General features: G+C 38.2%; 1 protein-coding gene across 3 annotated transcripts in view; it reads right to left on the bottom strand.

Moving 5' to 3' along the window:
* Positions 1–17266, bottom strand: part of RXFP1 (relaxin family peptide receptor 1) — a 103258-nt gene extending 85992 nt beyond the window's left edge. For all 3 annotated transcript variants that reach the window (XM_032863124.1, XM_032863132.1, XM_032863142.1), the window contains exon 1: positions 16991–17266. In XM_032863124.1, coding sequence (XP_032719015.1) covers positions 16991–17039 — 49 coding nt within the window. In that variant the 5' untranslated portion in view covers positions 17040–17266. The remainder of the gene's footprint in view (positions 1–16990) is intronic.
* Positions 17267–17678: the final 412 nt, after the last annotated feature.

Raw genomic sequence — 17678 nt, 5'->3', positions numbered from 1 at the left:
TGATGCTTGTATTGGTTATTGTAGGAACTAAAAAAAAATTAGTCAAAGGAAAGGGAGAATGAATAATTGTCCATGTATTTGAAACATTTAGACTAGTATTTTAAAATTGTGGTACTATAAAAATGTCTGTGGCTCTTTTTCTAGACTCTGGCTTTAGCTAGTTAGGACCCAATTTTTGTAAATGTCCCAAACACATCCTGGGCCTGATCCTTGTGTAGCCACCAAATCTTTGTTTCTTCAAAGGACATTACCTCTTTTACCAGACTCATAGCAACTGTAGGGACCACAATTTCTATCTATGGAATGACTAGACTGATGTGTGTGTGTGTGTGTGTGTATAGGCAAGGGGAAGAAGCGATGAAAGGAACAGAAAATTAAGGGAAGAAAGAGCTGCAAGGAGAAATATTTGAAATTCGACTAGCTCTTTGGTATAGCTAGTGGTGGAATAATACTGTATTTATCACAGCTGTAGTCTGTCACCAAATGATGGTAAAAATCCCAAAGAGAGGTTGGATTTTAAATTTTGAATCTAGAATATACATCTGTATTAATCAAGTGAACCAAAATCCAAAAACTAAGTGTTCCTAGATTGACAAATTGGCATGGAACTTACTCTTAGGAAAACCGTAAAGAAAACTTTGTGCGTTCTCGATGTGTGGCATTCCTTCAGCTCAGCACTGTAAACCCTGTGTAGTACACAGATATTCCAACTCCAGCATGTATGCGGTTTTCTGACTATGTCATTTTCAAGAGTTAATGTAGTTTCCAAATATGTATTTAATTTATAACAGAGAGTAATTTATCCGGTGGAAAGGTTTGTCCAGCTGAAAGTGAATCTCTTGTTTTTTCATAAATATATAGAAACTATTTTTTAGTTTTCTGTGACTAGTGATTATAACATTTCTAGTCACAGAAGCTGTTAGCAATGGTTTTTATATAATGTTTACAATATCTGCAAAAGAAGCTCATTTTCAGCTGTGTATCCTTTTAGCACCATGATCTAACCAACTGAGCTAACTGGCCAATTCACTCTATCTCCTTTAGCTCAAGGCTTGCAGGAATAATAAAATATACTCTTATTTTGAAAAGGTCCTGGACAAGCTACTTTTCTAAATAGCATGACCATGGATATGCAGTTTTTAGGGAGACTAGAAATGTGCTGAGGGTTGAGGGCCTCTCTGATGCCTAATCAGTAACGTGCCCTAAACTTTCAGCACGATTTCACCCCATTCTTACTGTGACCTTCATCAAGGAAACTCTAAGAAATAAAATAATGAACTGTACCCTTGTGCTTCAAACTTATCATGTGTAGTGTTACTCATTAAAACACAAATATATTAAAACAAAGAATAAAATTATATCTTACAGATATGCCTTGGCCCTATGAATGTTATTTTACATTATTTAAATCGATACTGTTTTCCCACTACTGTGAGGTTACTGTGTATTGTGAGTTCTGAGTAAAATCCCTTAAGTTTGTTTACTGACACTTTCTTAGTAACAGCTTTGTGTGGCAAAGTTACTTATTCATTAAGGAGTAGAGATTGTACTTCTAGATAGTACCTTCCATTGGATTCAAATAAACACATTGTCCATTATTGCATGTACGTTTCTTACAATGTTTTCTATTGTGTTTTGTCTTTTGCCTTATTTTTAATTTGGATCCAAAAGCTTTATGCTATTAAAGAAAACAGTGAGAAAATAACACAAGAAAAATAGGAAACATGTAAATACAGGCACAAAGTGGATCAAAAGACTTTTTTGGGAGCTAGAAGTAGGGATAATTATTGGATATTTGTGGAGTACAATGTCAAAAAAGCCAGTCATATCATAATCAAGGTAGTAGACAAAAACTTTGTCTTGTATTCCACACGTATTTTGTATATTTTATAGGTACAAGTCAGGGAGAAAATATATTAAAAATATATTAAGGTTCTATGAAAACAATGTAAACACCAGCAGCAGACTTGACTTGGTCATAGCCTCTGCCTCTCTAGTGACTCGAGTGCAGTGGACACCTCTTTTAGGGATTGTTTTCAGTGTTTCACATTCTAGATCATTTTTGGTAAGTTGCCAGAGTAACTTCCAAAACAATCCATCTCATTATAGCATTCTGTGCATAACTTCTGCTACAATCTCTTATGTTCTATAGTCCAGAGTCCATTCTTGAGAGCAGCTTACAAAGACTTTATAATCTGGTTCTAATGATCGTCTGTAACTTTATCTGCAAGTGTTTGCTTCCACACTATTCTTAAACCATACCAGCTTCTCATCATTTCCTGCACATACCATACCCTTTCCTGCCTCTGTGGCCTTGCCCACACTCTATCTGTGCCTGCCAGTGACTTCTCCTTTTCCCCAGGAGACAGTCAGTGGTGGATCTGAACTGAGTTCAACTTGCTTGATCAGTTTGCTCACCTATAATTGGGAATAAAAATGTTTGTTTTATAAAATGAGAGACAATATGCAATAATTATGTCTCATGATTTGGGTGTTTATATGAGGAGTGGAAAGAACTCAGACTTGGGTGTCAGATATACCTGAGTTCAAATTCTAAATTAAGTACTTAGAAGCCAGTGATCTTAGCAAATTCTTCAATCTGTGTCAGTCCCACGTGTGGACACACATGTCCCTCATGTGGAGAGATGAGCACACATTTACCCTCCAGGATTCATGTGAGGATTTAATTAGACAATACCTTCAAGTGTTTATCTTCAACCAGAACTTCAGTAATGTAACTGATTCTAGTTACAACTTAAGTAATATAAATAATTTATGTTAATAATCAGAAGATGGTAACTTTGGTCTGGCACATTTTATGTATCTAAGTACATAGAATATGGCACATTATAATATATATTAAACGTTTGCAGCAACTTCCCCAGAATACGTTTAAAAGTAGTGTAGGTTCCTGGGGACCGACCAGAGAAGAGCGTTTGTGATAGTGTAGCTTCTGGTGTTGAGAGAACCATGCAAACTCCTCTTGGTTCCTTCCTACTGTTGAGCACAAACTTTGTTGTTCCACACACTCTATTAGAAGAAAGTTAACAGGTAAACACAATGATTTGGGATTTTTCACAATTCAAATAATACTTTTATATTTTGGTGTTTTCATCTATAATATTATGATCAGTGTTGGTTAGAAAAACAGGAAAAGAAAACATATAGTAAAATGTAGGGCAAAGGGATTAAAAATAAAAATTATGCAAAAGATAGGTCTAAGTATAATAAGAGGAACTGGCTTGGACAACAGAATGAAAAGGTGGGAAGAAATGGTACCAGCAAGAATATAGGATGTAGTCATAATATTTGGGTTAGAATCCAGGTAGAATAGGTACATTTTAATGTGACTTAAAAAAAAAAAACAAACACCAAGTGAAGATATTCCTCTGATAAAGTGAATAACACTATTTGCCATTATTTAAATTGTGAATAATCTGATTTTCCTTTAGAATTTGCTCAAAAGTGAGAATAAACATGTATATTCACTTTATCCACTTACCATTATTGGGAAATCTAGGTAAATATTTGACATTAAATATTTTGCAAATTCTCAAAGATTTCCTATTTTACTAAAATATGGCATTGTAATTAGTTTTTCAAATTACTATGGTTTTGTGTATATAATTCCTGCTTATCAAATGCTGCATGCTTTTATCACATATCCAAATATTCTTCTTTCTTAGTTATTCATTTTTTACCTTCTGCCACTAATACAAGGCAATTGGACTGTCCTTTATTGCTCAAAGAAGGTAGAGCCCAGAAGCCTTTCTGGAATAGTCAAATTCTTGCCTGAATTCCAAAACTTAAAAGTCATGCCTTTGAACTGCAAAAGCCAGATACTTGAGAGAGCATATTTTTCCTTTTTATTCATTTCTTTGAATGCTACCATCTTGGTTTTGACAGTCAAGTCCAAATACTGAAGGACTCAGAGAACTGAATGTTTCCCCAACCTATAGAGGTGGGTAAGCATGTGTGATACTCTTAAAACTGTTTTCTTGAACTTGGTGGGAACAAGATATGAGCATGAAACACCTTGTCAGTGTGGAATCTAAAATTCCTTTGGGGAAGAGGGGAGGTAGAAATCACCGAGAGAGTTTGGGGGTTGCCCAAACAGAGGTGATTCTTGCCCCAAATCCTAATGTGCAGCACAAGGAAAGGGCACGTCTCTAGCAGAAGCCATGGGTCCTATGTGATGCGAGGGGGGTGGGGAGCTGTGGTGGCGAGGTAAGCTAAAACAGGGGCTGAGTCAGCCCCGAATCTCTCTGGGCTTCTGACAGGTGAAGGCCATTTGAGGGTTTCCTATGCTCTCCGGAGAAGGTTGGCTATGAGCAGACGGTCAATGGAGAGAGGCGTTATTGCCGGGAGAGAAGCATGCGGATTATCCGGCCCTGCCAGCTGGAGAATAAGGAAGTGTTTGAACGCTTTGGCGAGTGCTGGTGCCAACACCGGACAGAGGAGCTAAACCTCACATGGAGCTGGCAAAGTTGCTGCAGATGTTCATCCTTCCACCTGCCCTCCACTTCCATGTTTCAGAAGCTTCCTCTGAACCCACCTGCTACTGGGCAGAGGGGGAAATGCGTGGGTGGACTGGGTAACAATTCTTAAGGGATTAAGATTGAACTTAAAAGATAAAGTTGCCAATTCTTAAACGAAGCTGCTTTGAATTAGCAAATTTAAATATCTATCTTTTTTTTTTTTTGTGAGAGTCATGAGCTCTGAGTTTCGTCACGGAAACAAAATTTCAACTTTGCACATCTGAACTTTGTGCCTTAAAAATGAAAATTTGTATATTATACCCCCATCTGGTTTTGATATACTTAATATTAATGGTGGGGCAAAGCTATTACTCTGTGTGTTTGTGTGTGTGTCTATATGTGTGTAATAGTTTACACCTTCTCCTGAATCCTTAAATTTCATGACCAATAATGTTGGCATTGTCTTTTAACCTTCTTCTCTGAACTCCTCCCCTACCCTCTACTTCCTGAGGGTGAAAAAAAGCCCCCAATACTAAGAGATGAATCTTCCTGAAAAAAGTGGTCAGAATAGAAAGTGGATTTTGTGTGCAAAGAGACCGTGTGGCAGAGGAGTGTGTTGTATCAGGAGTGAGGGCTGAGTGATGGGGGAAAGGAGGCAGGAGGGGTATACATGGTCTTGCATCAATCATCCAAATCTGAAGGAAGAGAAATCTAGAGAAGAGATTACATTCTACTTCAATAAGACTCGTGTAGACCATATACAGTGGATGATTCTTTAAATCTTTTCAGAGGCATGAGTAAAGGTGAATGCCCTTGTTCTATATGAGCTTCATTAAATGTGAACCCATTCCGAGACTGGATCACATATAACAGCTTTATAAAGGTTACACTAACACCATCACCAACACATCCTGCCTCAGCTTGTTCCTTCTGCTGCCTCTCCTTCATGGGCTGCTGGGAGATTTCACTGAATTCTCTTCTCTCTCAACACTTACTCTCGGTCTGCAAACACCCCTTATTTTTATTCCATGCGATGTAGCATCATTCTTCCTTGGACTCCTTCATGACACACTGCTTTGTTAAGTTCCATTTTTCTTTCTTTTTTTTTTTTTTTTAATTTATTTGACAGACCGAGGTCACAAGTAGTCAGAGAGGCAGGCAGAGAGAGAGAGGAGGAAGCAGGCTCCCCGCTGAGCAGAGAGTCCTACGTGGGGCTCGATCCCAGGACCCTGGGATCATGACCTGAGCCGAAGGCAGAGGCTTTAACCCACTGAGCCACCCAGGCGCCCCAGTTCCATTTTTCTTGATCAGTACCACATTCATTCCTTAGTTATCTATTCAGTTATTCATTAGAGCTGTACCAAAGGCAAAATGTCAAGGGAATTTAATAATGACAAAATGTTTGGTCTTGACCTATCTCTTCACATCTTTAAGTTAATAATTCTAGCCTGTGCCTATTCGGATCTATCTTATAAGACAGACATTAAAGTTGTCATAGATTGTGAACTCCTAGAGGGAAGGGAATAAGTCTATTTAATTTCTTTGTGCAGCTCCTCCCAGGTAATGACTATAATGGACCATGAGAATAATATTGAACCCGCTATATATTACCAACATAGAAACTTTGAAAGAGATGCCAAGAGCCAGCAGCACTACAAAAAGATTTGTATAGATTTTTTTTCCCCATTAAAATGGATTTTATGGACAAATGATTTGCTATATTATTTCAGGTCAACTCTGGGGATGAATGCTCAGTTGCTGAGAAAAGTTATTGAATTTCAACAAACAAAAACAATCCTTCTTTCCAGGGAGCTTTCAAGATCAAGGGCGAGGGTTACAGGCAGAAGGGGAGAAATAAAAATCTAAATTTAACTTAGCTAAACTAGTCACCTCTCTTGATTTTAACACAAAGAGGGAGGTTAAGTGGAGGTTAAGAGAATCTAACAGAAAGCATGAATGATGACGTCTTCTTGTCTAAGCTGGAAATGGGTGAGAAAGGAGAAACATTTATAAACCACGAAGCAGTTTTGCAGTTTCCAACAAATCAGCCACAACTAGGAAAGTAAAAATGGCATATCTTGAAAGAGTCAAATATTTCTAGCCTGCTCTGGGAAAAGCCTATTAAAATATCAGAAGGCCGAGGGTGAGTTGGAGGAGAGAAGAGGCTGGAAAGGAAAGACAAGGACCAGAGGTTCTCTGGGTGTACGTCATGGCAGCACCAATTGTGGTCTCAGAAGCTGGTGCCTAATGCACCTGAGAATGTAATCAGTTATTTTCATTAATTTATATCTGCGTCATGAAACCTGGATACAAGCTTTCAAAACAGCTTTGTGCGGTAGCTTATGGGATGTCTCTCAGGAGATCCAGGCATGTACATTTATACATTTTGTTCAAAATTTGTCACTTTGTGTCCAACAGCATGTTTTGCCAACATTTCATTTCAAATCTATAAAGTAAGATTTATTTGTTTGAATGGCTACACCTAGAGGAACCTGCAGGGTGATAGCTCCCTTACACTGTGAGGATTAGATGTTGGAACCGCCTTACTGAATGCGGCAAATATTAGCCATAAAGTCCCTGAGAGCAGGTAACTGCAAAATGGGGGCATATGTTACCTGCAGAAAGTGTGTTTAATAGGAAACTATCCTCTATGAACCTCCTAACTCATGAAGAGGGGATCTCAAGGATGAGAGGTAGGTAGAAATAAGAATTCTGGTTGCAAGATTGGGGACCGAGAGGCTGGAGTTTCTCTTGGTGTGTGTTAGTCAAGAGGTGTGGTGCGGCTGAGGAATAGAGATGAAAAAGGAGAAATCAGGTGGTGGTGAGGGGGGAAGAAGAAGTGGTAGATTAGAATAGGAAAGCAATATCTGGGCATCTTGGAGGCCAGGCAAGGAAATGCTGCTGATTCCAGTTGGCACTAAGCAGACTGTAGGTGAAAGAGATGAAAAGGAGGAGAAAGTAAACACACGGCAGGATCAAAGCCTGAGGGAAGTAGGAAAGGCCAGGGAGACACATTCAATTTTCACACACCTGCTTCATCTCAATGCAAAGACCATCTCACCCCACAGGATAAAGAGGAAATCAGACTGGCATGGTAGCAGGTAGCTTACTACCAGTGTGAGACTTATTTGCTACTAAATCATAAATTGCTAATGCCTTTGGGTAGCTTCGCACAACAGCAAAGATGCCTCGCATTGCTTCTCTAAGTGTCCTTTCAATCTCTGTGAAGTCGGAAAACATGTTATTCCATCTCAGGAAATTGTGTGTGCTGAGGTGGGGTGAGCGATGAAAAAAGCAATTTAGGGTGACTCTATTCAACATGAACACTGTCTTGACTGTATCTGCCCTCTCTGGCACCTCAGCACAGGCAGAAAGAAGTCAGAAGTCACAGTATTCTTTTTTATGGGGGGAGAGGGGATGGAAGAGGTTAAGTTTATAGGTATTATAGGTATTTGATGTCTAAGTTATTTGGGTGTACCTAGAGAAAAGAAAGCATCTGTCTGGAAACTAGAAATGTCTGGAAGATTCTAATAGTTTATAAATTACTCCTGAGGAGTTGACAAAGTTTCTCCCACCACAGCTTCAGTGGACACCTGCATAGCAATCCTCTGATTCCCGCATCTTAGAGGGATGGCTCCAAGGGTCAGATTCAGTATCTACAGGGCATACAATGGAAAGGGCTATATCTTTTTTCTTTTTTCTTAAGATTTTATTTATTTATTTGACAGACAGAGATCACAAGTAGGCAGAGAGGCAGGCAGAGAGAGGGTGAAGCAGGCTTCCTGCTGAGCAGAGAGTCTGATGCGGGACTTGATCCCAGGACCCGGAGACCATGACCTGAGCTGAAGGCAGAGGTTAATCCACTGAGCTACCCAGGTGCCCTGGGGCTGTATCTTTGAAGACAATTTAGTTGTGGGGTGCTAGGTGACTCAGTCGGTTAAATGTCTGACTCATGGTTTCAGGTCATGATCTCAGGTTGGAGATCAAACCCTGAGTTGGGATCCACTCTCAGTGGGGAGTCTGCTTCTCTTCCTCTCCCTCTGCCCTTCCCCATGCTTCTGCTTTCTTGCTCTCTCCAAAATAAGTAAATAAATCTTTAAAAACAATTTAGTTGTCTGAGGAAGAACATGGGAGCATGGACTGGAGAGGGAATACAGATAATGAAAGTGTCCGCTGGATCTTAATCTACTCCGAGATTGATAAAAGCCGCTGTCATTGAAGTTCCTTAGGGTCTGACTGCAGGCATGGACTTGGAGAGATGTGATCAGACCCTTCTCTCCCTGCCCATTCTCTACCTGGTTGTGAGAATGATTTAAGAGGTTTGTCTCTAGGCAGCTAAGTGAATAATGATTATACTAAGCTCAGTGTATTGGCAAAGTCTTAATCTTGGAGGCCAGGATTTTGGTGGATAAGTAATTTATTTTAATAACCTCAGCGTAGTTTCTCTCTACTTTAAGGTGATATTCTATGCCTCTCATATTTCCTGCCCTTCTTGTCCTACATATGAAATTTGGAGGCCCATTTTTAAAAAATTTACTTTTTATTTTAAAATTTTTCATTTCATTTCTTTTCATTTTTATGAAATTCATTGTTTATGCACCACACCGAGTGCTCCATGCAATATGTGCCCTCCTTAATACCCACCACCAGGTTCACCCAACCCCCCACCCCTCTCACCTCCAAAACCCTCAGTTTATTTCTCAGAGTCCACAGTCTCTCATGGTTTGTCTCCCCGTCTGATTTCCCCCATCTCACTTTTACTCTCCATCTCCCCATGTCCTCCATGTTATTCCTTATGCTCCACAAGTAAGTGAAACCATATGGTAAGAGTGAGTAAAGAATAATACACTGGGTAACAAAAGGGAACACAGCTATATGACCTCAGTGTCTTTTTATGTAAAGAATGAGTACTTGCGGGGGAACCTGGGTGGCTCAGTGGGTTAAGCCTCTGCCTTCCGCTCAGGTTATGATCTCAGGGTCCTGGGATCGAGCCCCGCATCAGGCTCTCTGCTTAGCGGGGAGCCTGCTTCCCTCCCTCTTGCTGCCTGCCTCTCTGCCTACTTATGATCTCTGTGTGTCAGATAAATAAATAAAGTCTTAAAAAAAAAAGAATGAGAACTTGCTACTCTAGAAACTTTGACTTTCTCTTGAACTCGAAAGCCTAATTTTATGAAACGTCAATTAAAAAAGTATTTGAGAGACATAAGATGAAACTAACTAGATAGCGATTCACTGGAGACTCAGATGCTGGAAACAGAAAAGAGTATTTTTCTCTAAGTATATTAATTAGGAGAAATGATGGTTAAGGGACAGCAATATAATTAGATGTTATAATGAATTAGCTCATGCAATTGTACAACCTCTCAGTTCAAATGCATATTCATTTCTCCAATAAAAACAAAATAAATATTTTAACTCTTAGCTGCCTTTTAAAAAGGGTGAATCTTACTGCTAAAGAACTTATAAGATTATCTGCTGTCCTTTTTTGTAGCTGATCATATGGGTGGCGTTTGGTTCAACTGAGCGCCTTTACTAGAGATGGACCTGGAGTTGAGTTTGAAGACAGGAGCTGAGGCCAGAGAACTGTGTTGTTCTCCACTACGGAAGGAGAACTTGAGTTCCAGGGACAATATTGAGGGGAAATTGAGGAGGAATGATGGAGACAGAGAGTGGAGAGAGGAGCCGGGACAATTGCCAGAAGCAAGGACTCCACATGTTGTACAGCAGCAGGTGCAAAATCCCCAAGAGTCCTCACAAAGACTAATTCTCAGAGGGTTTTTTTTTTTTTTTTGAGAGTACTGATTACTTAAAAAAAGATATATTTATTATTATAGAAGATTTAAGAAATAAGGTGACTCTAGTTAATTTAGGTAATACTGAAATAATTATAAAATGAATCAACTTAGCAAAAAAAAATCAAACAGCCAAATTATTGTATTTTATAATACAATGTATTTGTTTCTTTCTTCTTTTGAGAGAATGTGTGCACCAGGGAGGGGAGTCTTGGGGAGGTGGAAAAAAGAGCAGGAGAGAGAATCTTAAATAAGCAGGCTGAACCACCAGCATGGAGCCCCACATGAGGCTTGATCTCACAACCCTGAGATCATGACCTGAGCTGAAATCAAGAGTCAGATGCTTAACTCAATGAGCCAGCCAGGCGCCCCCCTGAAAATACCAATTTCTAACACGAGTAACAGGAGATCTCACTTGATACTATTTTTTTTTTTTCTTCTTAGCTTGGCTTTTGGCATTACTGTGATAGACAATAAAAGCCAAATTTAAAATATCAATGACTTGTTGATTCCTGTTTATCTCCAAAGAAGGAAAAAGCTTTTGGTTGTTCTGATCAGAGTAATGGGTGAAAATATAAAATTGAAGAGGATAAGAAAGTACCTGATCCCCTACATGCAGGACAAGAAATAGAGTTGCTGGAGTTGTGGGGATAAGGAGGGGAGAATATATCCAGGAGGACGGAAAGGTAGGCTAACTTAGGAATTGAGTAAATATTTATTGGTACTTTTTTTTTTTAAGATTTTATTTATCTATTTGACAGACAGAGATCACAAGCAGGCAGAGAGTCAGGCAGAGAGAGAGGAGGAAGCAGGCTTCCTGCTGAGCAGAGAGCCTGATGCGGGGCTCCATCCCGGGGCTCTATCCCAGGACCCTGAGATCATGACTTGAGCCGAAGGCAGAGGATTTAACCCACTGAGCCACCCAGGCGCCCCTTTATTGGTACTTTTATGTGTATAGTTCTGTGTCAAGTTCTGAAAATAAAAGTGCTTTCTAAGCAAAATCCTGGGGTCAATACAGGTTGAATTTAATTTTCTATACATTCAAATTACTTACATATGTATCCTAGTTCTTCTGTTGGTGTACACTGGCAGATAATCTGTAGAGCAGATGGAACCAGCTCATAGAAGGAGACCCATATATACCAGGCACGGGTTTCTTGAGCTTCCCTGGGATGGGGAGGACCTTACCCCAGGTTGTACAGGTTGTACAAGCAGGCTCCCTGTGGAGCAGAGAGCCCCATGCGGGGCTCGATCCCAGGACCCTGAGATCATGACCCGAGCCGAAGGCAGAGGCTTAACCCATTGAGCCACCCAGGCACCCCAAAAAGTTTTTAATTTTTTATTAACATAGAATGTATTATTAGCCCCAGGGATACAGGTCTGTGAATCGCCAGGTTAACACACTTCCCAGCACTCACCATAGCACATACCCTCCCCAATAGATCAATCTTTTAAGGACTATTTTAATTCTAAGATATCATAGTATTAGAAAATAGTAGAACCGAATCATGTTTTACTAACATAGGCTTTTCAAGGAGATAGGCTTGGAATGAAATCTCTCTTGCAACAATTACTAGGGAATGATCCCAGACGTGCTACTCAGTATTTCTCATTTTCTGTTTCCTCTTTTGCAAAATGAGAATATCTCTTTGGGCTTTTATGGGCATAAAATCAGATAATGTTTATAAAGCACTTAGTACATAGTTCATGGTCCATGGAAAGCTCTCATTAAATGGTAAATATAACAACTACAATTATAACCACAATCATAGTGCTTGAAATCAAAATGGTATAAATGTTTATAATTTTTCAGACAAAACAAAAAGTTAAAAAAAAAAAAAACAACCTAAGTAGAACACCCAATTCCAAGTACATTTCAGTTTAACAAGTTTGTCCTAAAGTGTGAAATTATGTTCGGAAAACTATTTGTTCACAAATGCAGTACTTTGTTTCCCTTTATGCAGATGATGATGATGTATTTGCACACTTATTAATTTTCTATTTAAAATTTAAAAATATGATTCCAAACTCAAAGAAAGAACAATACAAAAGTATTAGTAACCTTCAAAAATATTGAGTGGAATAATAGATAATTCTGTAATCTGCATATTGGAGAGTTTATTCTCTCATCTTTTGGAGGTGGGTAAATAGGTCAGTATTCTCTTTCTTTCATATCCTGATGGTCTGTTCTGGGGAAACCTCTTCCTTTCTCTTTAATGGTTAGAGAAAAATTGCTAGAAGATATACCTGTTGTAAGACCTAAGAAGAAGCCCAGATGGTCTTGTGAATATCCATTTGGAATCTAAAAGTGAGGACTTTCCCAGCTGGATCAGTTCTTGGCAAACACTGCAGTGGATCAAGTTTATGTTTGGGCTTCTTCTGTTTCTTATTTCCTCACTGGTTCCCTGTCTCTCTGAAGTATTAAGTAAAATGATTGTTTTTGTTTAATGATACTATTTAGGTAATAAGTAAAGCATTTGCTGACAAGGATTTCAGATACAATTCTTCTTGGGGATTGTTTTCTAACTCTTAATTTTGAAATATTATAGACTCCCAAGAAGTTGCAAAAATAGTACAGAGAGGTCCTATGTACTCTTTACCCAACTTCCCCTAATGGTAAAATATTACATAACCACAGTACATTATCAAAACTAATAAATCAACACTGGCACAATATAGCTAACTAGACTACAGACAGAGGAATTTTTGGAGAATTAGAAAGTCTCAAGGGTGAAAGAAAACCTTTTCTAAATCTTAATGTTGCCCCAACCTGTGTACACCTAGGTTTTTGCCCTTGTCTCACTGGTAATCCTAGATTAACTTTCTGTCTTCTCCATTCTCCCTTTCAGAGCAGGGATCATGCTGTAGTCACCCTTAAGTCTCATGCTTATTAAGGTAACTGGCATTCATTAAGTATTTTTGGTTGAAAAGATAACTAATAATTGCTATTGTCTTTACACACACGATCTCTCAGAGTTTTCATGGTCTAGTGGAAAGAGTATAGGCTTTAAAAGCATTCAAATCTCAAGTCTTGTTATTATTTATGAGCCTGAATCTTGTGACAAGGTACTGAATGTCCTTGGGTCATGCCTTCGTTGTGTGTTTCATTCTACATAATAGAGTTGTTCTAAGGATTCAAGGAGGTAATTTATGTATTAGAAAAGCAAACATAAGGGCTCTGGGGTGTGGGTAGGGTGAAAAATTTTATTGCAATTTTACAAACTAAAGCTGGCGAGGGTAAGTCATTGCTGCAAATCTTAGGACCAATACGTGGGGGTGCTCTGAAGCACCCTGAGCCAGCAGTCTTCTAGGAGATCCCATAGCCTTTCTCAGGCAGTAGGAGAGTGGATTAAAAAACAAACAAACAAACACAAACAAACAATAACCAACATACGGTAGTTACAGAGATTTAAGATTTGTCCCTACATAGTTGTTGACTTCTTTTGCTTTGGGCATAGAAAGTCCTCTTGGTGGAGCTGAATGGTGAGATAAAGTAGGAAGTGAATTATGGGTGTGGGCTGTTAATTGGAGGTTCCTGCCAAATGCCCTTCTACCCTCCCCACTCCTTTGACACCCTATAGCCAGGAATCCTGCTTGCCAAACTCTGCATCAGATGTTTGTACCTTTATCTTTTGCAGATGGTGTGGAAGGATGAGAAATTGGACCCTTTAAGTACTTACTCACACTACAATGTCAAAAAAATTTTTTTTTAAATCACAAGATAACCTAAATTTTAAAAAGTTGGAAGGTTTTGACATCATCATCATTATCATTTACTTTTTATTTTCTATTCATGAAAGTAATTTTTTTTAACAAAAGAGAATATGTAAACAGGGAACTTTCTTTTACTCAGCTGAATTGGCTAGTAACACATTAGCTAAAGTTGCTTTTCAACCTGCCATGAGCACTTTTTACATATCCTTGAATTCCTCATATTAGAATTCCATTTTCCATATTAGAATGCTTAACTTGGAAGTATTCCTTTAGTTTATTTAACCTATTCATTTCACTGAAATGGAATAGGAAACAGTAAAATGTTATTGATTTATGAGTGTTTTGGCTACAAATATTAAAAACTCTACTAGCTTAAATGCTTGGATTGTAATGAGAAACATTCAATTTTTAGTGATGGTTTGCAATTTGGCTTTTGGTCCTCTACTTAAGAAAATGGGTAATGGGTCTTAAATGTAGGACTGAAACCATGAAACTTCTAGGAGAAAACATAGAAACAAAGCTCTTGGGTATGGATTTTGGTAATGATTTTTTGAGTATGGCACCTGAAGCACAAACAACACAATAAAAGAGAAACAAGTGGAACTACACCAAACTAACAAGCTTCTGCACAGCAAAGAGAACCATCAACAAAATGAGAAGAAAACATCCAGAATGGGAAAAAGATTGGCAAATTATATATCTGACCTGGGCTTAATATCCAAAACATAACAAGAACTCACATAGCTCAATAACAAAAAGCCAAATAACCCAATTAAAAAATGGGCAAAGGACCTGAATAGATATTTCTCCAAAGAAGACATATGTAGGGCCAATAGGTACATGAAAAGATGCTCAACATCACTAGTCCTATGTGAGGAAAATGTGAATCAAAACCACAACGAGATACCACCTCATACCTTTTGGAATGGCTGTCATTAAAAGGACAAGAGATAAGAAAGCTGGCATGGATGTGGAGAAAAGGGAATCCCTGAATGCTGTTGGTGGAATTGCAAACTGGCATAGCCACTATGGAAGTATCCTCAAAAAATTAAGAATAGAACTATTACATGATCCAGCAACTGCGCTTCTGGAAATATATCTAAAGGTAATGAAAACCCTAACTCGTTAATATGATGTACTTGTTAATATGCACCATGGTATTCATAGCAGCATTATTTACAATATGGCTACAATCTTGGCTAAGACATGGAAACAACCTACATGTCCATCCATGGTTGAGGGAATAAAGAAGTGGGGGCATATATATAAGCATATATACATATACATATGTGTGTGTGTATACACAAACACTATGGGATATTATTCAGTGATAAAAACAAGAAAATTCTAGTATTTATGACACATGGAGGGAACTTGAAGGCATTATGCTTAGTGAAATAAGGCAGACAGTGAAAGACAAATACTGTATGATCTCACTTATATGTGGAACCTTAAAAAAAAAAGAAAGTCTCAAAATAAATTCATGGAAAAAAAAGATAACACTTGTGGTTACCAGAAATAATGGGGGAGGGGTGGAGGCTGGCAGAAGTGAAGGAAGGTGGTCAAAAGATATAAGCTTCCAGCTACAAGAGAAGTAAGTGCTAAGGATGTCATGTCCAACAAGATGATGACAGTCACCACTTCAGTGTGATTGATGTACAGGACAGGTGTCAAGAGAGTAAATCCTGAGTTCTGATCACAAGGAAACAATTTGTTCCCCTTTATTCTTTTCTCTTTTCCTTTATATTGTATCTATATAAGAAGACAGATGTTAGCTGAGCCTGTTGTATAATCATTTCACAATATATATAAATCAAACCATCATTCTTTTTGACTTAAACTTCTCCAATGACATATGTCAATTATTTCTAAATAAAACTGGAATGAAAAATGAAATCATAGTTACCAAGATTAGAGGCAGAGAAAGCTAGGAGCTAGAATGTTTCTTCAGGATTCTGAATTGTTGCCTTGGTTTTGAAGCTGTCTCTCCCATATGACCATTAAAGTAAAGCATACTGGAGGTTAAGGGAGGAGAGGAAAAAAGAAAAATCACTTTGATGCAGGACATGGCATCAGAACTGGGAGAAATTGGAGGGAAATTTACTTGGAGGCATTGTCAATAGACTATCTTAGTGAAAACCGACTTCTGCAAACTTTTAAGAGATAAAGGGATGTAAATATGCATGTGAATTCTAAATTTGTTAAAGCTTAATCCCTCCCAGCATCCGAAGGTATTACAGATCCACAGAAAGTTTTCCTTCTTAATATGTTTTGGCTTTCTCATCAGTTATTATCTAGGAAATATAAACATTTTATTCTACTTACATAATACCATTTAAGTAAGGTTGAATGCAAAATGACTCTCTTGATTTACATTTTTTTTTCCTGAAAAGTAAACCATAGCACACAAAGAGAGAGCAAGAATCATCATTATAACAAAAAATGCCCATTTGGGCTCCTGGTCTGTGCTTTTCATTGCTTTGTGCTTTTCTCTGCTCTTCTTTCAAGGAAAAGTGAGAGATTTTTTTAAATAAAAAAGGAGTTTTATGAATGCATTTCTCAGTGAGAAGGCACACCTATGATATCAAATCACAAAGACTGGGGCCACGAAGCATTAAAACTACACATAAACCAGAATAAATGTAGACTTTACCAGATATTTCACATGGGGATCTTACTTGAACACAATCTCTTTAAAGACTACTTCTCTTGAAATAGTATCAAATTATTTATAAAATAATTGTTGCTTAAACAAATTGGTTGTTATGAAGCATAGGTTTGTATGTCATGTTAATCTTGCTTAATTACTGCCTCTGCCAATATATTCCAGTTTCCAATATAAATACCAGAAATGACTTAAGAATAATTCTGAAGTAAGATTACAATTTTATCAGAAAAAAACAGTTTTATATTAAAAGCATAAATGTAAGTAATAAACATTTGTAATTGTGATTATTTCATACAATATTATTAAGGTATATAAAATTAAGTAGTGAGCATACTTACAGTATTTACCCAAAATTAAGATGTAGAAGAAGACAGGACCAGATGTCATTTCCTTCTTTGTGAGCAACTGATTAATAAAAGTGAGTACAATTTGGTCTTGGTTTCTGAGTCGCACACAGCTCACGGTGGTTGTGTGCTATTTCTGTCTGCAATCTTAGCAGCTACAAAGCAGTCCTCCCTCCTTCCTCTCTCATTTCCTCTCCCTCTCTTTCCATTCCCTTTTCTTTTCTTTCTTCCTTTCTGTTTCTCAGAATCTCTCCTCCCACCCTCCTTCTCTAAAAGTCTTAGTATCCTCCTTTACACACCCCCTATTACCCCACTCTGCCCTGCCACAGCAGACACACACACCCCAGCGTGAACACAGACAAAGCTGAGCAGTGAGCAAAAGTTTCAGACAGAGAACATACAAGCTCTTGTTGACTCTAAACATCTTTTTTTCTATGTCCGGCAACAGTCTACAAATGACGGTGTGTGTGAACTGACAAATGTCTGAGCTGATCAGTCACACTACTAGAAAGAAACCAGGAGATATATTACAAACGAAAAAAAAATTTTTTTTTCCCCTCAGTGACTTGGGACTGAGAAAAGAACAGAAGTACACGGGGCAAAATGCCATTGTGGAATTAACTATAAGGCAAGAATTAAAAAAATGTAGCTATAGCAATCTTTTGTGATCTGAGTTTAGGCA

Source organism: Lontra canadensis, unplaced genomic scaffold (genome assembly GCF_010015895.1).
Source record: "Lontra canadensis isolate GAN:19392208 unplaced genomic scaffold, GSC_riverotter_1.0 scaffold1, whole genome shotgun sequence".
Taxonomy (NCBI): Eukaryota; Metazoa; Chordata; class Mammalia; order Carnivora; family Mustelidae; genus Lontra; species Lontra canadensis.
Note: the sequence above shows the minus strand (reverse complement) of the source record. Positions and strands in the feature narration are given on the sequence as shown.